This window comes from Nomascus leucogenys, chromosome 19, assembly GCF_006542625.1.
Source record: "Nomascus leucogenys isolate Asia chromosome 19, Asia_NLE_v1, whole genome shotgun sequence".
Lineage (NCBI taxonomy): Eukaryota > Metazoa > Chordata > Mammalia > Primates > Hylobatidae > Nomascus > Nomascus leucogenys.
In genome coordinates this window covers 49,486,658-49,511,345 of record NC_044399.1, presented here as the reverse complement: position 1 = coordinate 49,511,345, position 24,688 = coordinate 49,486,658, and the positions used below count along the sequence as shown (strand labels likewise).

General features: G+C 38.3%; 1 protein-coding gene across 1 annotated transcript in view; it reads right to left on the bottom strand.

Moving 5' to 3' along the window:
• PRKD3 (protein kinase D3) overlaps positions 1 to 23,822 on the bottom strand; it is a 74,194-nt gene extending 50,372 nt beyond the window's left edge. Inside the window, exons 1-3 of the mRNA XM_030800563.1 lie at positions 23,743 to 23,822; positions 16,888 to 17,000; positions 15,344 to 16,286 (exon numbers count right to left, since the gene is read on the bottom strand). Of these exons, the coding sequence (XP_030656423.1) occupies positions 15,344 to 15,631 (288 nt within the window). The 5' untranslated portion in view covers positions 15,632 to 16,286; positions 16,888 to 17,000; positions 23,743 to 23,822. The remainder of the gene's footprint in view (positions 1 to 15,343; positions 16,287 to 16,887; positions 17,001 to 23,742) is intronic.
• Between the last annotated feature and the right edge of the window lie 866 nt (positions 23,823 to 24,688).

Below are 24,688 nucleotides of genomic sequence, written 5' to 3'. Positions count from 1 at the left end.
TTTGCCACGTTTTTATAGTGTATTATCAAACTTGTTGACTTTAGATGAAAAATGGTATTTTTGTAGTTTTAATTTGCATTTCTTTTATTACAGGAAGTTGAACATTTTTCATATGCTTAAGTGAATCTGTATTTTCTTTTCTGTAAATTAGGGATTCATATTTTTCCTTATTTTTAATGGATTGATCATCTTTAAAACTCCAAATCCAATTACTCCTCAGAATGATTTTCATTATGTGGAGACCTTTAGTAAGTCCTGAACAACATATCAAAAAACCGTAAACAAAAATACTTTATATTCCAAAGTATATATGTTGAATTTCTCAAAATGATTTGACAGCAGTGAAACCTAAGAGAGCGTTTAAGATAATAGCTTCTTGTTCTAAATCAGACTTCAGGAGAACAAAGAACAAAGGAGAAGAGCCTTTTTTTCTTTCGGTTGTATAATTTGAAAAGGAGAAAATATTTTGGCAAACTAATTAAAACCAATTCTGGATTACATTTTTTTTTTGAGTGGGGGTCTCCCTCTGTTGCCCACAATGTAGTGGCTTGATCATGGCTCACTGCAACCTCAAACTCCTGGGCTCAAGCAATCCTTCAGCCTCAGCCTCCCAAAGTGCTGAGATTATAGGCACGAGTCACCTTTCCTGGCCCTTAATTACATTTGTGACTCTGCTATGCTCACAGAGTCAAAAGGGGCGGGGGCAGAAACCTGTACTAATGCTGTTGTCTCTATATTCTTCAAAATACAATTCTTGCCCAATAAAATGGTGTATATATATATCCCTTCTAAACATTCTATTCTCCTGAGAGGGAAGAAGTTCAGAAAAGCAGCAGAAGTGATGACACATTTAAGTAATTGTCAGGAATTGTCAATGGCTATTATTTAGTTTATTCCTCTAGGGCAATGATCCTCAGCTGGGATGATTTTGCCCACAGAAGCTATATGACAATGTCCTGAGACATTTTTGGTTTTCACAACTTCAGCTAGTGGCATTCAGTGGGTAAAGCACTGTAGAACACAGAGGGCAGCCCCCACAAGAATTATCCCACCCAAAATGTCAATAGTGCTGAAGGCGAGAAATCCTGCTTTAGGGAATAAGAGTCAAGAGAATAAAGAGGCTGGGAAATGTCGAAAAAGTTGGCAACCTTTGAAAACTAGACAAGTCCATAATTCCTTACCTGGCCTACCTCATCCTTGATTAAAAGAAAGAGGAAATTAAAGAAATAGCTAAAGATACAGCATGGTAGAAGCAAAATGGGCCTTTAATTTGGCCTCTTTCCAACTGCTCCATCCCCCCAGCTTTTCTGGATTTGCTTACTACAAACTGTGCCAATGACCCCTCTTGACTGTGCAAAATGAAGTATTTTCCCAGTCCATATGTGAATGTAACAGAATATCACAGTTATTAAATTTCCACCCTCATGCACTCAGCTCACTTCATTCTTTGCTTTTGCATTAAAGATGACTTCAATAATTTTAAAAAGTAATCTTATCTTTCTGTAACCATTTTAGACGTTATTTTTTACAGCATTAACTTAACATTTTTAAGTAAAAGGTTCCAATAGTTGCAAACAAAATTATTTTAAGCAACACTTATTTTGAAAGTAATTTAAGGTGAATCCTTTCAAGTTAATGTCGTTAAAATGCTGTCAGTAAAATGCCAGGCAAGGTAGGAAGCTTCCAAGTTATTTCACTTGGTCAAACATAATTTTTGCACTTTAACAATGGCTTCTGAATTTAACATTATCTGAATGAATAATTTATCACTATGAACTTTTTAATTTTTTTTTTTAGACACGGTCTCACCATATTGCCCAGGCTGGTCTCCACCTCCTGAACTCAAGCAATCATTCTGCCTCAAGCCTCCCAAAGTACTGATGATAGAGACAGAAGGCAGAGAAATACTAGGCAGACAAGGGTGGGTCCTGGCGAAACCCCACCTTCAAGATGAAAAGCCTGAAACCCGTGGCCCAAAGTGAGAACTTCTATCCCTGTTTGCCTGCTCTCTCCTGATTGGTTCTTTCTGAATGTCTTTTTACCAATTGAATGTTGCCTTTTCCAAAACTACCTACGGCCTGCCCCCTGGCCCAACCCCCGCCCTGTGCCTATGAAGACCCCAGACTCAGCCAGTAGAGAGAGAGAAGCAGCTTGACTGGAGAGAGGTGACTTGACATTGGAGGGACAGCTGGACTTTGGAGGATGGCCTGACTACCGGGAAGAGCCGCTGGACCTCAGAGGAAGATTACCTGCCTGTCCTGTCCCCTTTCCCCACGTCCCACTCCGCTGGGAGCCATTTCCCATCGCTTACCACTTTCACCATCCTTCAAGTGTCTGGGGACCTCATTGTTCTTAGATGCCAGACAAGCACTGGAGACCCGACAAGTGCCGGTACTCAAAAAAAAGGCTGTCACATAGGCCCTTTCCCCTTGCTGGCGGAGGGCAGCCACCCCACACGATGAGGCAAGGGGCCCACTGAGCTGATAACACATTGCTGTCCACGGATGGCAGACCTAAGAGAGTATTATATCTTCTGGGGCCTCTGGGGCGTTGCAGGCACCCCCACCTGAGTGCCACTGTGGGGCCTGCACGAAGTCTGATCCTGCCATCGCTCAAGGCGGCTAGCCAGATCCTGCACTCGTTTGCTCACATGTTCCCTCCCAAAAGAGGTTGAGTGTGGCGGACTGAGTAAACAGGGTACCCTGTCCCAAGTCCGATGAAGAGGTCAAGAAAAAATCCTACATCACTGAGATTACAGGTGTGAGCTGCCATGCTCAGCCAGTATGTACTTTTTTAAAAAGAAGAATGAAGGTTTTATTCTAAATGCAATGGGAAACGATTGAAGTTATACATTTACTTTTAAAATGTACTTGATATATAATAAATGCACTAATCTTAATTAGAAGCTTGATAGTTTTATAAACATACACATACCCCACATAACCACCACTCAGGTCAAGACATAGAATATTTTCAGCATCACAAGTTTCTTCAAATGCATTTGAGACATTGCATACCAACGTCATTTTAAAAATCAGCATCACAAGTTTTTTCAAATGCATTTGAGACATTGAATACCAACGTCATTTTAAAATTTGATGCCAAATAAATCTTCATAAGTCTTTTTAAACATAAACTCGATCATAGTAAATAAGCTCCATGAAGAAAAGGATATTCTCTTCTCATGTTCCTCCTGAATCCCCAAGCACTTTGTACTTAACAGGTACTTATTAAAAAAAAAAAAAAAAGTGTTGACTATTGAGCAACTAATTTAGCACTAATAAATTACACAGAAACAAATCTAATATTAACATCAATTTTAGGAAAATATTTAATTGGAGAGAAGCAGCTCAATCTGTTTCTAAATGCAGACATAAGGACTATAGCTGAGTCTATCAGAAAATTACTCAACATAGACTTGAATTTATTAACTTTCATCATTAACCTCAACCCAGAATTTTTTGGATATGAAATATCATAAGAGGCCACGCGCGGTAGCTCATGCCTGTAATCCCAGCACTTTGGGAGGCTGAGGCAGATGGATCGCCTGAGGACAGGAGTTTGAGACCAGCCTGTCCAACATGCTGAAACCCCATCTCTAGTAAAGATACAAAAAATTAGCTAGGCATGGTGGTGGGCACCTGTAATCCCAGCTACTTGGGAGGCTGGGGCAGGAGAATCACTTGAACCTGGGAGGTGGAGGTTACAGCGAGCCGAAATTGCACCACTGCACTCCAGCCTGGGTGAAAGCAAAACTCCGTCTCAAAAAACAAAAAAAAAAACAAAAAAAGAAATACCAGACGAGCTGCTTTATGTAACACCTGCCTTTCTGATACCAACCAAAGCAATCTTTTTTCATTTTTTCTCGTTTTGTTATTAGTTCTGATTATCTTTAATTCAAACTTTCCTAATTAAAGATCTAGGATCTTGTATTCTAGCCAAGGTCTTATGATGAATAGTAGAATTAAAAAAAAATTTCTTCTTCCAGGTTGAGCCTTCAGATTAGTAATGGCTGCCTGACATTGATTTTGCCTAGACAAAAAAAGTAGGGGTAGAATAAAGAGTAGGATGTCATTAAGCTGCTGCAACACAGCTGTAGTAGAAAGAATAGATAGAAAAAAAAAACATAGAATGACAATTGGGTTTTTTTGACAACAAAAGATAGAGCTGGGGTTTTCAGTCTACTTTGGCATAACCTGAAAATTATACCCAATCTGTATCTATAGAGACAATGCAGTTAAAGAATAGACCAAAATAACTCCTCAGTTAGGCTACATAAGCAAACAACCTTCAGGTCTAGTGTCACGTAAATCGTCAAAACTAAAACCAAATGTTTTAAATCAGCTAAAAGCAGACAATCTGCTTTTGTAAGAGTAATTCCAATTTCTGTAAACAGCATTATAACTTAAAATGAATTACTGTCTGCCAATTCCTTTCTCACTCCAATTATATCTACTATGTTCATTCAACAAATTAACACAGTAGCAGGAGCATTATAGTGTTATCTTCTAAGCTTCTTAGCAATATGAAAGCAAAAAGGTGGAGAAGCGCTATTGAGTGCAGTCAATATGCATCAGAAATTGTGCAAAGCACTTGCTACAGACTCTTAATTTCCTCAAAACTCTTAAAACGAGTAGTCCAGGCCCTTTAATAAGATAAACACTTTATCTCTATTTTTTATAGTTTTTTTATACGTTAAATGCTAAAATCAAAAGGCAAGAGCAAAGCAATGTGAGCATGTTGGCAGGCTACCTAATGAAGGCTTTGGGACTTTAAAATCACTACAAGACCAGTGATCTTTCCACATCTAAACAGATTTTGAAATCATGAGTATTAACTACTTTTGAGCACTAAGTATGTGCCAGACACTACCTGGGGCTTTACATTTAACCACCATTCTTCTTCTATAGAGGTGGACTTTATGATACTAGTTTCACACCTGAGAAAACTGAGGGTCAAAAGTAACTTGAAAAGGGCCTATCATCAGTGGCAGAATAGCAACTACAACCCAGGTGTCTGTCCTTGATTCCAAAACTCTGCTATGGCATAATATACTCTGTTATCTCTTCCTTGGATTCTTTAAAAAAAAAAAAAAAAATATTACACCAGTAACAGAGTTAATGTAATTTCAAGGTTGAAAATCCAAGCATGAACAATCACTGTAAGATGGGCAAGGCTTCTGGCCTACTCCCTCAATATCAATTTTCTCCCTTGTAATCAGTCGTAAGTGGCCTCCCAGCTGTAATCTGATCAGGAAATTTCTGTATGGCTCAATTCCAGTTCTACCTGCTGCTCAGATTTGTCTGCCTTCTGCATTCTCCTGATTCCCAGTACCATTAGTTCTTCAGGTTTAATCAGTAAAAACACATTCCCTTCAGCTTATAAACCTCTAGAAGGCAGAGATCTTGTTTGTTGTTAATTTTGCTTTATAAAACAATATGAAGATATAGGAACTTTTTATATATATAGGTTAAAAATTCACATTAACTATATCCATACTCACAATAAAAACTGTGCACTCTTAAACAAAAATGGGTCAGGTGTGGTGGCTCACACATGTAATCCCAGCACTCTGGGAAGCCAAGGTGGAGGGATCGCTTGAGCCCGAGAGTTCGAGACCAGCCTGGGCAACCTGGTGAAACCCCATCTCTACAAAAAATAAAAAAATTAGCCGAATGTGGTGGCCAGAGTCTGTGGTCCAGCTACTTTGGGAGGGTGAGGTGGGAGGATCAATTGAGCCCAGGAGGTCAAGGCTGCAGTGAGCTGTGATCATTCCATTGCACCCCAACCTGGGTGACAGAGCAAGATCCTGTCTCAAAAAACAAAAACAAAAACGCCCAGGCAAAACTAGAAATCCTGTTTAAGACCTCAAGCTGCAATTCACATTGGTAAGATTTTAATCTAGGAGACAGTCATATTCCCTATTTTACTAAGCCCCTACAACAGTACTAAAAGAGACACATTGTAGATTTCTCCAAACTTCAGAAATGCTATTACTCCATCAGTTTAACCCAGGGGTTTTCAACCTCAGCATTATTAACATTTTGGGCCAGATAATGCTTTGTTGTATGGGGCTCTCGATGTGCATCATAGCAACTTCCTTGCCCTCTATCCACTAGATGCTGGAAGCCCCCTTGCTCCAGTTGTGACATCCAAAAACGTCTCCAGACATTGCCAAATGTCCCCGGGGGGTCAAAATCTCGTCAGATGAAAACATTTAACTTGATCTTATATATTAAAATCAGATACTGAGACTATAACATTTGCCAGTAAAATAGTCCAAAGTCCTAATCCACATTCTCATGAGGAATAAGGAAAAAGTTCAGGAAATAAATAACTTCAAAAATTTCAGAGCATTCTAGAAGAACCCCTGGCCTTCTGCACAATCCCAGGAAAAACAAGCTCTACAAACTAATTATCTGACAATCTAAACTAGTGGGATCAGCTTGGGCACAACTAAGGCACTGGATACATGAAACAAGATGGGAAAGAATACTGATACTTATCTGCTCATTTCTCTCTCTTTTCAACTCTAATAACTATAAATCATCTCATCAATAAAACTGTATTTCCAGTATCATGTTTTTAGAAGAGCAGGTATGTGTTCTTTACCAAATGTCTACTAAATGTAAGACATCTCTGAGGATAAAAGATGAATAAGACAGCATCAATCAATGTATCATAAATGTTGGAAGCGTTTCAAAGCTTTGAAAAAAGGAAGCTAAGTTTTGGCTTATGCTAACAACAACAACAACAATAAAAGAAACTCCACCCTACTCCACCCTTGGGGTGTGTAATGAAACTGGATGAAATTCAAAGAGTGAATGCTTTTGGTCATATCCAAGTTTTAAGCAAAGCTCAACTGTAAATGATCTGTTAGAGATATTTTCTTGGGACAAAAACCTCAGTGTATATGTTTTGTGATATTCTTGTTAGAATTTAATCTAGTTTTTAAATTATAAGCCTTGAATCATTGATTGTTCTCTATTTCTATGAAATTTTACCATACTCTCACCTATACTGGGAATGCCAATTTCATTTTCCCCCAACTTAACACGATACCTAAACTATATTTTAAAACTGTTTTGAACATCTTCCTGCATGCTTGTTTACTAATTTAATCTTTTTGTAAAACATACTCTCATATCATTTGACCAAGTGTTGAGATCAGTTTTTCTTACCAATACATGAGCTCTATGTAGAAAGAAGACATTAACCTATATAATACTTGCCGTAAAATTTTCCCAATCCTGTTGCTTTTACTTTTACATGTGTATACATAATAATTAATAAAATCTCTAAACTGATCTTTTCATGTTTTCTTTTATTAATCTGAAAGTGAGCTGCCTGCTGTCCAGAGGTTTGATAGTCAATTCCATTATATATAAATTTTGAGTTTCCACATTTCACCTTTAATCACTGAAATTTACCTTGGTGTCATATTTTTCTTTTGAGACAGAGTTTTGCTCTTTCCCCCAGGCTGCAGTGAAGTGGCGCAATCTCAGCTCACTGCAACCTCTGCCACCACCCATCCCCACCCACTTCCCTCCCCACCCGGAGTTCAACCGATTCTCCTGCCTCAGCCTCCTGAGTAGCTGGGATTATAGGCACCTGCCACCATACCTGGCTAATTTTATTTTTCGTAGAGACAGGCTTTTGCCATGTTGGCCAGGCTGGTCTCAAACTCCTGACCTCAGGTGATCCACCCACCTCAGCTTCCCAAAGTGCTAGGATCACAGACAGAAGCCAACATGCCCAGCTAGTGTCAGGTATTAAGTGAAGGTCTATGTTAATGTTCCTTCAACTGCTTAAAACTAGTTTTCTAAGCTCTGTTTTTTTTTTTTTTTTTGAAAAACGATTCCTTTTAATTTCTCATGACTCCTTTGGCATACCTAAAAGTACCTTGTGCTTATCTATTTCTGTTCAGATAGTATATAACTTCAGTTATTGTAGATTTGTTTTTCTTCTCTTTCTTATTTTTCAGATTTTTAAATTAATGCTCCTGACTATTTTTCCTCCAGATAAACTAACATTGTCAGAGTAAAAAGAATACCAATAAAAATCTCTAATGGAAAGAAATTTAATTGGAGAAGTAAAAATTACACACTATCAGTCTTCCTTTTTCAGGAACATAAGAAGACATTCATTTTACAAGGGCTTTAAAAAAATTTAAAAAATTTTTAATTTTATTTATATTTAGACTTACCCGTTTCTTAAGATAATTGTTGCTAAATATTTTTAATCATTTTTTTCTAATGGAGATATTTATGCACTCTTGGTTAGTTTTCCTGTACCTCTTGTGATATCAAAAAATCTTATACAATTTCACTTAACTGCTCCTATCCCTTTAGAGTTGACTCTATAGGCTCTTTCCGGCAGTTTAATTCTTGGGCATGTGTATACAATGCAAGAATATCTCAAATAACAGCCTAAGGGTACAGAAATACAGAAAAGCATGCTTACTTACTCACTGCTCAACAATGGTAATTAACTGACTAGTTAAATCAGTTGACCTCAAAATTATAAGATTCTTAAGTCACATATGCAATCACCATTAATCTAAAGAAGCATATTGGCCAAGCGCAGTGGCCAATCACACCTGTAATCCCAGCACTTTGGGAGGCCAAGGCTGACGGATCATGAGGTCAGGAGATCAAGATCATCCTGGCCAACACGGTGAAACCCTGTCTCTACTAAAAATACAAATATTAGCTGGGAGTGGTGGTGTGTGCCTACAATCCCAGCTACTCGGGAGGCTGACGCAGGAGAACCCTTGATCCAGTGAGTCGGAAGTTGCAGTGAGCTGAGATCGTGCCACTGCATTCCAGCCTGGCAACAGAGCGAGACTCCGTCTCAAAAAAAAAAAAAAAAAAAAAGCAACACACTATGCCCTGAGGAATATATTATGCCAAAATATTCTAATATAGAAGTCACAGGTTTTCACATGCAGCCCAAGAACAGAAGATAAATCACAGAATTGATATACCATTAACCTCTAATTTTCTGTACCAATAAAAGGAGAATTAGTAAAGCTAATAGAAAACTGTGAGTACCTATTCAGATCAAGGAAGGAATCAGCTGTCTTCTACAGAGAAAACGGATTTTGACATATGTATATATTCTATAAAGCACAAATCAAAAAATTAACATAAACTTAATTGATAGTAGTTTTCAGTCATTTCTAGATTACCACTGGCTAATTCTAATAAATCTTCAACAGAGAGGGACCTCGAAGTGTAATAGCTCAAGTTTTCTTTTGTTTTGGGTTTGGAAACCACTAAGATCAGATTAATACATAATAATATTGATAAGCTAGCATACACTGTGTGATTACTATTTGCTAAGTATTGGGCTAAGCATTTTAGAAACATATCATTTAATATACACACACAATGATGAGAGATGAGTGCTATTTTTAACCTAATTTTTCAGATAAGGAATCAAGATTACACAACTAATAAGTGGTAGAAATGAACTCCAGTTTAACCCCAAAACTCATGGTTTTAACTATAACACTATACTGCTTCATATTAATTCCTTCCTTTATTTATTTAACCAAAGAATATTCATTGAGCACCTACTGTGGCCATGATATCTGGCATCATAAAGCTTAGTTTTATAGTGGATACAGCCAAGAAAAGGGACAATTACAACGAGCATTATGAATGTTAAAATACAATGTGTTTTGTATAGATGCCAACATCTATTTCTGTATAGATGCCAACATCTATAACAGAAAAAAACTTGCTGGAAGTCTAAGCAGAGGATGTGGCAATGAAAGGGTGTTCAAGGCTAGTTAAAAGATAGAACATGGCATGTCTGAAGCTTAGGAAAGGAATCTGGACCAGAGATCAGAGATTCATCAGCATTATTTTGTAAGTAATTTTGCAATAATACCTTACACATAAGCAATCACATATTTCTGTCACCTGCTCATTGCTAGCAACTACACACATCTGCCCAGTTAACTGCTGCAGAGTGAAGAGGGCAGAGATTATCACGAATTTCTTGAATAACTGAATAACTAATTCTAACACAAATAAAATTTAGAGCAACACTAGGAAGCACAATCACAAAACTCTTTTTGTCTGACCATGCAAAAGAAAGGAGACTCTATATGTGCATAAAGAGACTAGTATCTGCTGTCTCACAGACTAGTGAGGATGTTAAAGGTATCTTGCTTTATCCATGCTACAAGCTATCAAAGTAGTAGCAAGGCATTGTACCAGCAAAAGCTTATTTCTCCAGGTGAAGTACTACAGTTGGTGATGGCAAGCAAAAGGTAGGATTGAAAACATGATTTTATATTTCCAACAAGGTGATAGTTCTCCTTCCTGAGTCATTTTATCATATTATACCTTTATTTCAGGACTTACATCTACCTTATATTAGGGCAATTTGACATTTGCTCATCTTCTTTTCTAGAGCATAAACCACAGGGGCAGGGAATTTGTGTTTCATCTTGGGAGCTTCCACAGTTATCTAGTACTGTGACTGAAGAGTAGTGTACCATAAATATTTGTTCAACTGAAGCAAAGCCATAACAGATAATGGCACCCAGGTGTAGGATAACTGTATAACACTAGCTCTCTGCAAACTGCCACCAGGGAGACTGAAAATCTATCTAGAATTTGCAATTATCACATTAACCTATAATCAGCTGCAGACCTCTCTGAAATTTTTAATTTTAAGAATTTTTTTAAAGTATATTTTCAGTATGTGGAAAATAAGATGGCACTCATAGGACAAAATATACAATTTCAATATTTGAAAAAAATGTATCTTCAGATTGTTACTTATCTGGTCCTTAGGCTTATCAAATTTCCATTAGACTAGATTCTAGACTGTGGCTCTCATTAGAATCATAGATAGAACTCTTAAACAGACTCTCCACTCCCAAAGGACCTGATTTAATTGGTCTAGGAAGGACCTGTTTAACCTCCTAGTTATTCTCTAGTGCAGCCTGGGTTGAAAACCACTGTTACAAATCAAGTCCACATTTAAAATGCATACAACCTTGCAACCACATGCATGGAGTTTGTAAACATCCTGATCCTTGTAACATGTGGCCTATGGTAAAAGATTTTTTAAAACTACGTTTTTTTTTTTCCATAAATATGACAAAACAAGCTTTGAACTTTTGCCTATAATTTTTAAAAAAGCTAACCAGGAAATGCTCAATGATAAGAGTAATCAGAAAATCTTGTGGGCTGTTCAAAAGCAGACTGGTTAAGATTTTGTTGGGAAAAAATAGACACAAACATAGAAATAAAGCCTGCATTTGTCAAAATGTATGTTATGAGTTTGTTCATTTGACTATAACCAACTATTTCGTCAAAAATTACTGAATCATGGAAATATTTGACAGGGAGCTTGGTTCACACCCCATCAACTTATTTCCAACAGTAGGCTGGGAGTGAAAAAAATTTAAAACAATGTATTATTTCAAATGCTGTCATGGCACAGCTCACAGGCAAACACAGCTTTTCCATCGTACTACATACTTCAAGTGAAAGTCTTGTTATAGCTCTGCCTTCTTGTTCCAGCTCTTATAGTGTAGTAAATAAGAGTCCTTTTCACAGTCTATTTAGTGCCATGTTTTCTGCATTTTTTTTCATCTTTTGTTAGTGAATCTTCTGTTTAAAATGGCTCCCAAGCACAGTGCTGAAGCAGTCTAGTGTTCTCAAGTGCAAAAAGTTTACGATGTCCTTTATGGAGTAAATACACGTGTTCAATAACATTCAGGTATAAGTAATAGCGCTGCTGGCTGTGAGTACAATGTTAATGAATCAACTATATATATTAAATAAAGTGTCTTCAAACAGAAACACATAAAACAAAGTTATGTATTTATTGGTTGACAAAAATGTTGTGACCAGAGGCTTGCAGGAACCTATCCTCCCACTAGGAACAATGGTTCCACTAGGTCCTACTAGGAGCAATGGTTCACTATTAGCTAATTCGGTGTTCTCAGTGACTTTACAGAATATAACTACTATGAATAACAAGAATTGACTGCATGTAGAAATAAAATATAAAAATGACAATAGGAAGAAAACAGAAATATACTGTTCTAAGGTATATATTACATTATAAAGTGGTATGATATTGTTTGAAGATACTCTGATAAGATGCATATTATATAAACTAGAGCAGGGATTTGCAAACATTTTCTGCAACAAGCCAAACAGTAGTATTTTAGGCTTGGTGGGCCATATGGTCTCTGTCACAGCTACTCAACTCTGCTGCTGCAGAACGAAAGCAGCCACAGACAAGAAATAAAGGATTGAGCATCCTGTGTTCCAATAAAACTCTATTGACAACAGGTGGTGGGCCAGATTTGGCTTATGGATACAGATTGCTGACCCCTGCATTAGAGGAATTGATGAAAAAAATAAAAACTGTAAAGAGTATAATTACCCAGCAGTGGAGGTACTATGGAATTATATAATGCAATTCAAAAGAAGGCAGAAAAGGACCTAAGAACAGAAGGGACAAATAGAAAACAGCCAATCTATTTAAACACATGTTTTCTATATGGAAAACAGTATTAAATAGAAATGGTCTGAACACTTAAAAAGCAGAAGTTGACAGAGTGAATCTAAAAAGCACACCCAACTATTAATACATGCAAGCTACAAAAACCCTACTTTACATAGGAAAACAGAGAGGTCATAAGTAAAGCATGTGAAAAGATATCACAATGTAAACACTAATTTTTTATAAAAAGAATGATTAACACCAAGTATTAGTCCCTCACTTAAGACAGTCCCTCACTTAAGATGATTTGACATACAAGTTTTCGACTTTACAATACTGCAAAAGGGATACGCGTTCAGGGAGCTCCTCGACTTACAATAGGATAAACTCACAGCAGATTGAAAATATCATATATCAGAATACACCTTCAACTTAATATTTTCAACTTGCCATGGGGTTATCAGGACATAACTGTAAGCCACTGTAAGCCAAGGAGCATCTGTAAGCTTCAGAACAGGATCTTGAAAAATTACATTGAAAAAGGGATCAATATATCAAAGGCTGTAGAAGTCCCAAATGTGTTTGCAAATAATAAGAGAGCGCCAAAAAATCAAAGAAAATAACTGATAAAACTGAAAGGAGAAAGACAAATCTACAATTGTAGTTGGGAGATTTCAATAGTCCTTTCTCGAGAAAAGATAAGAGAAAGTAGAAAGAAGTCAATAAAGATATAGAAGATTTGAACATTATCAACCAATTGACCCAACTGACATTTATAGAAAACTGCACTCAACAAGAGTAGAAGACACGAGAGAATGGGGAGAGTTCCTCTTGAGGAAAAATGATTCCCCTGCAAGAGTCATTGGAAAATTCAGTTTACTACAGTAAAATTCAGTTTACTATATCGATTTTATGCTGCTACATCCACAATCAATAACTATTTTATATTTGTATAAAGTTTACACTGAATTATCCTTTTTAAGCTATATCCTATTTCCTTGACATCACTCTAGTTGCTCACAGATCAAGATTTTTAATCTGATTCTCCAAGAATTTCACCCACTGACCCACTCCTCACATTTATATTAACGAAGTAACATTGATTCCAGAATAATCCTGCAGAAAATTGGTAAGCCTCTGTAGAAGTAAATCAATTAGCTCAATTTAGCCATTACACCACATATACATATTTCAAAAGAACATATTGTACTTAATAAATATACGCAATTTTTTCTCAATTAAAAAACTGTGCAAAAAATAAGTAAATGAAATTTCCAAAGATTGAAAACTAAATCATAGAGACTCATCAAAACACTGGTTATGAGTTTTTATGGTTTCAAATAAAAAGGGAACATTATATTTAAGTTACAAATATGTATTTAAGTTTAAAAATTATCTTTAAATAAAAAAATTACAATCTAGTTGCAAAAGTGTTTGAAAAAACTCTGTAAAGGATAATGGAAGGGAAACTAAAAGCAAAGCTACGGAAGGATACAATGTTCTACAGGTCTACAGAAGTAAAGTTATTCTTACTTAGGAATAACTTAGGCCACATTTACAAGTCATTGTTAAAACAAAGGCAGCATAGGTCATTTTCACAAACTGTATAACATCTTTTGGATGGGTAATTATTTACATCAGAAGATAATGAATGATAAACTATACAAAGCATAAAGAATTGCAACAAAAACAGTAAGATGAAGAGCCTGAATTCCCAGAGAGAGATGATCTTTGCAAATAGAAAGTTTACAATTTGTTGAAACAAATCTGAAACATGCTTGAAAATCCATTAAAATCTACTAAAAATAAAATATAAACAATTCATACAACCCATATAAACTGTTTTGATAACACAGAAAACATACTAGCCTCATCCATCAAATCGGGATTATTAAAGATATTTAGCTAAAGTTCCTTAAGAAAATAGCACGGTACAGGGAAGGAGGGTGAATGAGAAACAACATAAAACCACCCTGAATTTTCAAATATTTTGTCGTATATTCAAAATTAATTTACCTATTTTTTAAAAAAGAGAGAGAGAGCATGGTCCTATATTAAATGGCAGTTTAGGAAGATTCTCAACGTCCTGAAAAATAATCAAGATCTAAAGAGAAGGAAATGGATAAAAAACAAAAAAAGAGGCCAGAACACAGGGTACCTAGAGATAACAAGGTATGGAGATCGGACTCAGCCGCTAGCTACTGTGTCCCAGGGGGCCTTGTGCCCTCTACCTCCTGTTTTCTCTGAAAACAAATGAGATTTCTTATGCTGCCTTGACTCTATACAGATTTTCCTGCTCGTAAGAGACAAACAGAAGAGTGATACTTCAAAGCTGAAATAAACGTATTTTATTTATGTTTTCAGACTGAGTCTCACTCTGTTGCCGTGCCAGGCTGGAGTGCAGTGGCGCTATCTCAGCTCACTGCAACCTCCGCCGCCTGCCCTGCTCCCCACGATTCTCTTGTCTCAGCCTCATGAGTAGCTGGGATTACAGGTGACTGCCACCACGTTCGGCTAATTTTTGTATTTTTAGTAGAGATGGGGTTTCAACATGTTGGCCAGGCTGGTCTCAAACTCCTGACCTCTGGTGATCTGCCTGCCTCAGCCTCCCAAAGTGCTGGGATTACAGGCGTGAGCCACTGTGCCCAGCCAAATAAACGTATTTTAAATCTGGGATATATGTTCCGATTAGCTAGACTCTGAAATTTCAGTCTTTAGCCTCAGAGGCCATTAGAACTCTTACAAAAATTCACAGAATAAACTACTGATGGATCAGTATGTCTTAACTCACTGGTACATGTATAATTTATAGAAAAACATCAGTAACAATATTATTTACTACTGATAATAGCACGTACAGTACCTTTTGATAAACAATGGTGCACACAAGATCCTTGACAGCAGATAAAGACAGTTCCTGGGCTTCAATGGTAACACTCTCCCGTGTGAGGCCAATTTGCAGTAGAAATGAAACTGTATGCACTGAGCCTCTGGAGTTGGTGAGTGATGGTGCACTGAAGCTTCCATTAGAGAGTCGGGCAGAAAGTCCCGTCTTAGGACTTGAACACGGAGAAGCAGCTGGAAGCACAGCAGGAATAGCTGCAGGTAATACAGACTTCTGGGCTGATGGAGGGGAATTATTTGCAGACATCTGCCTTTCTTTAATCTTTTAAAATAGTTGTCTATTCTTTTTCAATGATTATGAAGAGGTTTTTAAAATAACAGCAGTAAAGAAAATGACTGCAATTTTGGATTTAGTTGAAAACTTCTTTATTTCTTCTTTTAAGCCACTCATGCCGATACTTGTAAGGTTTATCAAGGAGTTGAATGCCCAAAAGGTCCTATTTCTCTTAGTATCAGTCCCATCAAAAAGCAGTCTTGTCTGTAGGAAGACAACCAGGGATTTGTAAAGGATTTAACATCACTGAGGTATCCTCAGCAGGATACAGTTGATGTAGCTTATTTACGAATCTATTTTCCTTTCGGTCTGTTCTTGCCTCTTTAATTTCAGGAAATACATATTGAATAAAAGTTGTTTTTCTGTCAAGATGAAATCCTCTTCGTTTAAAAAACAGTAAGTGTTTTGGATTAATCTATTCAGTACTTTTCCTTTGGTTTACTAATTTTATAGGACACCTTCTCAAATGTCCACACCTTAAATCACCTTCTCAAATGTCCTCATTTTCATTCTGGGGGGATGAACTTTACCATGGTGAAATACAAAGCTTTTTAAAATAGCACAGGCATATTTCATTAGATGAATGGGTCCACTGAGAAAAGTTGATGCTTTCTGACATACAGTCAGCCTGGAAGGAAATTTTTCAAAGGTTTTTAATACTTTATATTCATTTGACATTAATTTAAAAATAAGAACGTAACTTTTTAAAATGACAATTTTTGGTCATATGCTTATAATTCACTAATAAATCCTAATGGGTAGCAATTTTTGGCTAGTTAGCAAAGACTTTTTTTTACTATAGGTATAATTTCAGGGAGAGGCTCAAAAAATATCCTTGGCACTCTACACTGATACCTAAAACTTAAACATTAAACATTTTTTTAAATCTACTTCATTTTTAATCAATGAAGACCAAACACTTTTATGTTACAATTACATGACTGAGTTATACCAAAAACAGAAGGGACAAAAAACAGTAAAACTGACATTTTCATAGACATACAATACCCCACCACTCAAAAGATGTACAATACTTTCCTAATGTAAGAGTATTCTTTTTTTAATATTAAAATACTAATTCTGCCAAAACATGACTCTTGACTTGCTTTGTTGAAACATTCCTTTCAGAAGGCTAAGGAAGCAGGAGGGGATATACTGAACAGTTAAATAATCAATAAGTGTGAAAGCTGACATACTTATCACAGGAACATAAGAGAAAGGGATCTCACCATAAGGGATTTCTCCTATCCAGGTCCTAACTAGGCCCAACAATGCTTAGCTTCCAAGATCAGACAAGATCAGGCACATTTGGGGTGGTGTGGCTATAGACCACAAAGCATTTCTAACAGTAAGAAAGAGAACAGTAGGTATGAGTATGTATCATAATTTTTAGGAAAGCACAGGTCAAAAAGTTAAAAAAAAAAAAGGTATGACCCAACCCCCCCACATGGCTTAGGCGTGAAACAGCTCATAATTGACGATTCCTTCTAAGTTCCATCTATATACCCATAAATAATTCCAATGAAGAGAAAGAGTAAAGCATCCAGTGTGGCTGCAGAGTAACTCTCTGCAGAGCAGTTAATGGGTTAAATTAGGACGAACACGACAGAAGGGCAAAAGCACACAACTATAGTATTAGGAATGGGAAAGCTCAGGAAAAAACTGAGACTTTAAAAAAAACTGAAGATGAAAGCTTTTATAGCTACTTTCAAGTAAATGATTATTATTCCATCTTATATAATGTACAACACTTGATAGTTTATAAATGTTTCACATACTTTACCTCATAACTCTTTGAAAGTTGACAGGGTAAAAATAATTTTTGTAGGCAAGAAAATTGAAGCACAAGGCAATAATGCAACTTGCCCAGCAGCACATGGTTATTAATAGGTGGAGCAGGAATCAGAAGCCAGGTTTCGTACTTTCTTACCAGTGCTGTCTCCACAAGAACACACTATTTCTCAAAGAGAACAAGGAACTAAGAATCACTGCTCAGAGGATGTTGCTAAGGTTGAGAAATCACACAGAAAGACAGACTGCTCAACTTGTATTTTGCTTATCTTCTCCACAGTTTTAAACTAAAACTGCAGAAAGGCATTGAGAACTGAAACCTGAGACAAATGACTAAGACTATAACAACTTTACATGAGTTTGAGTCTCTGGGTCCAGATGCAATCCATTCCATACTACTAAAGCAATTCACAAATGTAATCACAAAGCTGACTCCTGTAATCTTGGAAAAGAGCTCAAAAAGACAGATATAATCATGGCCTGGAGATTTGTAGAGCAGTTTCAAGTTCTGGAGGCTGGAGAAGCAGGAAAGCAAATTTCAGAAATTACAAATATAAAAAATAATGAAGCAAATGGTTTGTGAATAACTAGAGAAGAATATAATGATCACTAGAAGTCAACCACATTTACATCTTGGAAAATAATGATTATTAGGCTTCTTAACTGGAAAAAAATAATAATAGCTTACATTTATTAAGCTCTTACTATCTGTCAGATACTGTTCTAAGCACTTTATACATATTACCTCATTTAATCCTCACAGCAACTCATTATATGGTTGAGAAAACAAAGGTTTAGAGATTAAAGTACTTGCCCAAGACCACAAAATCAGCAAAGCCAGAAAAAAAAGATAGTTTATTCTGACAAAAATAGTATCCAAGATGATTGTCGATGCTATCTTTGTAAGTATGTTACTGGAGTGTGGGTTGGATGTTAGTGTAGTTAAGTTTGCTGCTCTATGTCACCTTACACGAGGAAAGTCTTTATGGAACTGCCTTGAAACACTGTCCTCAGCCTTATATTGTTTTTCACTATTTATTAGATAATAAAGGCATAAAGAATATGCTTATAAAATCCTAAGGTTGAAGAAATCTAGGAGAAATAACTAAAATTAAACTGAAACTTAAAGGTAAGTGTAAAGCTTTGCATTTAGTTTCCCCAAAATGTGCAATACAGAAATGGGGAAATGCTTACTTGTAAGCAGTTTATATGAGAGGTGTTTATCAACGCAAAAGATTAATTCAAACTGCTAATATAATGGGTGACTAAAAGAGCTAACGCAAAGCTAATGCCCTAGGTCACTGAGAACACATCGGCATCCGTCTGTATACTCTTTGTTACTCAGCCTATATCACTATTATGTTTATATCTATGGTCAACATTTTTAGAGCCATACTGATTTTTTTTTTTTTAAAAATCATGCACGCGAAGGTAAAAATAATGTCATGTGATAAAAATGTGCTTAACAAAACCAAATAGAATAAGAGGTTTTCAAATACTTGAATAAGTGTTAATAGAATTGATTTTATTCAGTATCACTGCAGAGGGTAGACGAAAAATTAAGATGACAGCACTTCTTACTTAACCTCACAGGTTGCAAGGATTGAGCTATGGGGTATAAACTATCTGTAACAACACCTGGCTAACAGTAAGTGCTCCGTAAGTTTTAGCAATTTTCATAGCAATTAGTTGAAGGAATTAACAACTAAGCCTTTACTTTATGCTAAACACATAAAGTGAGATATGATACTTCATTAAATCCTTGCAACAACTTTCAGAGATTTAACTCTATATTCCAGAAAAGAAACCAGAATTTTAGAGAAGTTGTTGCTTGCCTGTGACTATGGCTAGTAAGCAATAGAAATGAGACTCAAACTAGTTTCCCTGACTCCAAAGCCCAAGTTCTTTCTACTACTTTATTCCATATCCAACAACCTAACAATGGAACAGGTTGTCTCATGAGGTAATGAGCTCCACAACGTATCTGACTTAAGTAGTTTTTATAAGCTGAACTACCACAATAAAGTAGTAAAATATCTATGAATAAAACTGTATGCAAGTTAACGACTTTTTTTTTTTTTTTTTTTTTTGAGACAGAGACTTGCTCTGTTGCCTAGGCTGGAGTACAGTGGCGCGAACTTGACTGATTGCAGCCTCCACCTCCCGGGTTCAAGCGATTCTCGTGTCTCAGCCACCCCAGTAGCTGGGATTACAGGTGCACATCACCATACCTGGCTCATTTTTGGATTTTTAGTAGAAACAGGGTTTCATCATGTTGGCCAGGCTGGTCTCGAACTCCTGACCTCAAGTGATCTGCCCATCTCGGCCTCCCAAAGTGCTGGGATTACAGGTGTGAGCCACTGCACCTGGCCCAAATTAACTACTTCTACTTTGATGAATGTCTTCCCACTAAACACCATTTTATTATACCTCGTAATACTAGCCAAGTAACAGTGTTTAATACAACTAATTTATCAGAACAAATTACAACTATTCATAATAAACACTACATATAAAAATGATTTTTAGAAGTCTCAGCATTAACACAAATAGAAGAAACCTAGTAGCTGTCAGATTTCTGCCCACTCATTCCATTTTCCCTCTCCTGGTTTGGTTTATGGACCCCAGATTTATTCTGGAAGATGCAACAAGACGTTGGGTGCAAAATATTAAGACTAAATATTAAACCTAATAACTGTAACTTACATGAACCTTGATATGTTGCTTAATTTTGTCTTTACGCTTCAACTAGAAAACTGAAAGAATAGTACATCTTATTAATTTACAAACTATATACCAATTATATATGCTTGTTTCTAACAGGGGTACGAGGCTCTAAATAATATCATCTAGTTGGCAAGCATTTCTAATATGTTTATTTGGAACATGCCAAATATTCTTTTGGGGAGCTAGCTGTCACATATCCCATTCAAATGAGCTTACATAATCCATCATCATTGTTAATGGAATCAAAAGATAGGATATTAATGGCATCTTGAACCCAGTCTGTCCTATTATTACAGACAAGGTGAAACAAAGGCCCTGGAGGTGAGAGGACTTACTTGAGGATTATCTCATGGTAATATCACAAGTTTATCTACTTCCTCTTCCTCTCCTTCCCCTTTCCCCATGCACACATTATCTCATTTTTAACACTCTAATTAGGAGAAGCTCTAACAGCAGTATCTCCATTTAACAAATACTTGAGTACCTATTATTTCCCAGACTGTTAGGAGAGACACTGGAGTTATACAGCAGTGACCAAAACAGACATGGCCACTGCTCTCTCTGAAATTCAAAGTGTGATGTGAGACACAGACATAACATTCATACAAAGAGCTGGGTAATTATAAACTGCAAGAAGTGATATGGCAGAGTATACTAAGGGGACTCAATTCCAGCTGGAATCTCAGGAAAGGTACCTTTAAGGAAATATTTAGGCTGAGATCTCTGGATAAGCAAGAGTCAACGAAACAAAGAGACAGACAAAAGGATTCCAGGAAGGCAAAACGCATCTAGTTATTAAATTCTTCAAAAAGAAGCTCATTATTTAGTGTAGCCATCTTTTTTTTGTACAATACTCAGTAAAGGCTAAAGTGAAGAGATAAAATGCTTTTCCTATTTGGAATAACAATATTTATTATAACATGAATTCTTCCCAGTAAAGAGTTTTCCAGGTTCAACTTAGTTTTGTGTACCAGAAATGCTAATGCTGTGGAGGGTTGTGTCCACGCCTCCTGACATGTATTAATATTAGTATTCTTCTACCACGTAAAAGTATGTGGCCTTTTTCAATGCAATTCTGACCAGTGTCCTAAAGTCCATGCCCATGTTTTGACACAGGTTTGACTTTGCTTAATAATTGTTCTTGCTTTTATATTGTATGTTGTATTTAAAAACTCAAGTATCTATGTCGTTGGTTTTTTAAAAAATCATATTTTGTAGCAATCCCAACAGTGACTTATATATTTTCAAAAATACCTATTACTTTAGATTAACATATTTTTCCTAAGAGCTCAGCATTTGCTAAATTGTTTCCTCTAAAATTCTGCTCATCTGGACCAGTGACAGTTGAATCTCAGTCCTTGCACTGTCAGAGAGTAGAGAGAGCACACCATATCTGCTCTGCTCAGGAACTGAAAAGTTTATCCAGTAATAAGATTATGGACTGCCAGTCTGGCAATGCAATATGAATCTATGTTAAGCTTGACAGATGTTCATCTCTGCACCAGTAGTAGCTAAGAAATCTGATTGGTTAACAGCCAATGAGCAATTTCTCACATACTGCCACAATAAACTAACCACAGAAGTGGAAAAAATTTTTTTTCCTATATTAAAATGAAAATATCTCATAAGCACATTATCTCAAGTTTTTCCTGAGAGGGCTACTCAAAGAGATACATATATATATAGCAAGTTCGATTTGAATTACATAATCAGTGAGACTCAAAGTACAATCATCACAGAAGACTGTGAATTATAAGCAGCATTATATCAAATTAAAACTTGTACTAGCAAATAATTTCCTTACATATCAAGCTCTGTACAAGCAGTTTCTTTTAAAAACAATTAACTCCACTATAGTATTTTCAACTTTAGAGTCTTTCAAAAATGAGAACAAAATGTCCCTTAAGAAAACTGCACTTAAATGACCACCTATTCATATTTTTCTGTGTGTGGTGTTTTCAATTCGTAATTTAAAAAAATGTAATATCAGAAAGTTTTATTTATGAAGTTCTGTGTGTGTGGCAGTGTTTAAATCCACTAACAGAAAGAAATTTCTATTTTAAAGTGGCTATCTGATGAAACTGAAAGCTTAAAATTTTCTCTAAAAGACTTACCATTATCTAGGATGCTTAAAAAATTAGTTTTAAGATACACATCAGTCAACATTCTTAAAATGTGAAATGCTATATATTAAATTACAGAACCTGAGTCACCCTGAAATGTGAAATGCCATATACTAAATTATAGAACCGAGGATGGAACCTGGCTTGTCAAGGAGTACTCCAAGCTCATGCGCTCAGGCCCACCACAACCGTATTACTATCTACTGAAGAAAAACCTTCCACTGTTTCTGCGTGACACGTTTCAAACTCTACTTTTAGAAAATCTTCTAACTTCTTGGCTGAATGTCCATGCTTGATCTTAATTCGGAATCTAACAGGGAAGGAAGCAAGGGTTCGCTGATAAAGGAAAAACTGGCCTACATCTCAGTCGGGGGAACTTTATGGACGCCTTCTGCAGCAAAGCTAAGGAAAATCAAAATCGCTAAAAATATAAGAACCACGACATTAAGTAGAAGGGTAAAAAAAACGTTTCAGAGGAATAAAATAACATTTTCTAGGGTACAAATTAAGGCATTTAAAAGTTCTTGTTCCATTTGTGGCGATGTCTCATAAAAGCTGTGCCGCACCAAGCAGTAGTTCAGGGTGTAACTTATCCTTCCTAATCAAAGATGACACCGATAGTCTTATTTCCTGTGGGGATGGGTGTGGTTGAAGACACAGTTACGTCCATGCCATCAATCTGTGTGTGGAAAAGTCTGCAGGTCGCGCACACACTTGTCGCTTGAATTATATGTGTGCCTGCAGACGGCAAGGCCCATGCCTCTGACTGCGTTCACCTGAAATAAAATACCCAATCGGCAATACAGTAGTATATGGTCATTTTCACTGCTCAAAGAAACAGTCGCACTCCTCAGTGTTTCAGCTTAAGGAAAACCTCCCAGGAGGGAACAACTCGGAGCAACGCTGCAACTCGCAAATCCAAACGCAGTCGGGATACTGGGGCGAGGGGCTTACATTCTCCTAGCACCATTTACTCACCCCTTTGAGACGACTACAACGCAAAGTGAGGAAATGAAACGAAAAAGCTCGTCCAAAATTCGGCACTGCGAGCGCCGCGGGTCTGGCTTCGGGAACTAGTTTGGGACACCCGGGAACGGATCGCCTCCGATGGGCCGGGCGCGGTGGTCGCCAGCTGAGCGCGAACCCAAGTTGGCCTCCGCGCGGACGCCGGAACTTCGCCCCCTCTGGTGGCTGCGGCGGCGCCCCTGCTCCCCCTCAGCCGCCCACCTCCCGCCGCGCGCTCCCCCAACTTCCCGCCCAGCGCGGCTGACGCCGCCCAGCCGGGCGCGGGGTCCGAGTCCTGCCGCCGCCGCCGCGTGCGGTTGGGGGTGGTTGGGGGATGGGGGAGGGGCCGCCGCCGCCTCAGCCCGACGGCCAGGAGAACAAAGCGGCGGCGCGAACTTTTTCGGTGTCTATTCAGCGCTCCCCGAGGCGACTACTTACAGTGGCAGGCTCGGCCCGTCGTGAGAAACTGCGCCCGCCAGCGTCTGGGTCCCGGACGAGGCGCCAGTGAGGCTTCACGCGCCCCGCAGGATCCCGCCCGCCGCCGGCGCCCCTCCCTCCCCGTCCCGTCCTGAGGCCGGAGGGCGGGGGGCCGGGGCGCGCGGGGGGCGGGGGCGCGCGGCCGACGCGGGGCCTGCCGGGAGCTGTAGTTCCTCGGCCCGCGCCCGCCGGGAGGTGGCCGCGGCGGGAGGTTGGGGTTGTCTCTGCACCGCGAAGGGGCGCCGGGAGCGCCGGGTACAGTCGGGCTGGCTCCGCACCCTCGAGTTCCGGGCGTCTTCGTAAGCGCGGGGGCACGCGGCAGGGGCGCCGCGGGAGACGCGAGCGTGTCTTTCTATCAGTTACACGAGGTACTTGATCCCGCTGTTGCCGACGGTACTGTCTTTTCCTTTACTGCCGTGCACTCTGAGGGAGGCGGGGGCGACAATGGGCCAGAGGTGACAGTTGGAACGGGGGACTTGTAAGGCGTCCAGAGCAGAGAGCGGCTTCCACCCTGAGATGTCACAGCCCTCCCGCATGCTCCTCCCTGCTGCCTGCCCCCGGGGTGGCCGCCGGTACCGCAGCTCCGCGCCCAAACCGGCACGTCCCGAACCCGACGTTCTGGTGACTGCAGGGGTTTTCCCGGTGCTTGGTGTTTCCTCCCCGTCGGCCTTTAAACGCGAATGTGACCCTACCACCAAAGTGGAGTGCAGTCCAGAATCACCAAACCTAGGCTTCCACGTGTCTGGAAACACAATATTAGCATTTGTTTTGCTCCAAGACAAAGTGTGACCGTGTCGGGTGAGTGGGGCGGGGGTGGGAGTCAGCAGCATAAGGATCTAGAGGGAAAATACACTGTGCTTAAATTTTCGATGTCTTATGTGAGAGAAAGGCCTGAGAAGCTGACAGC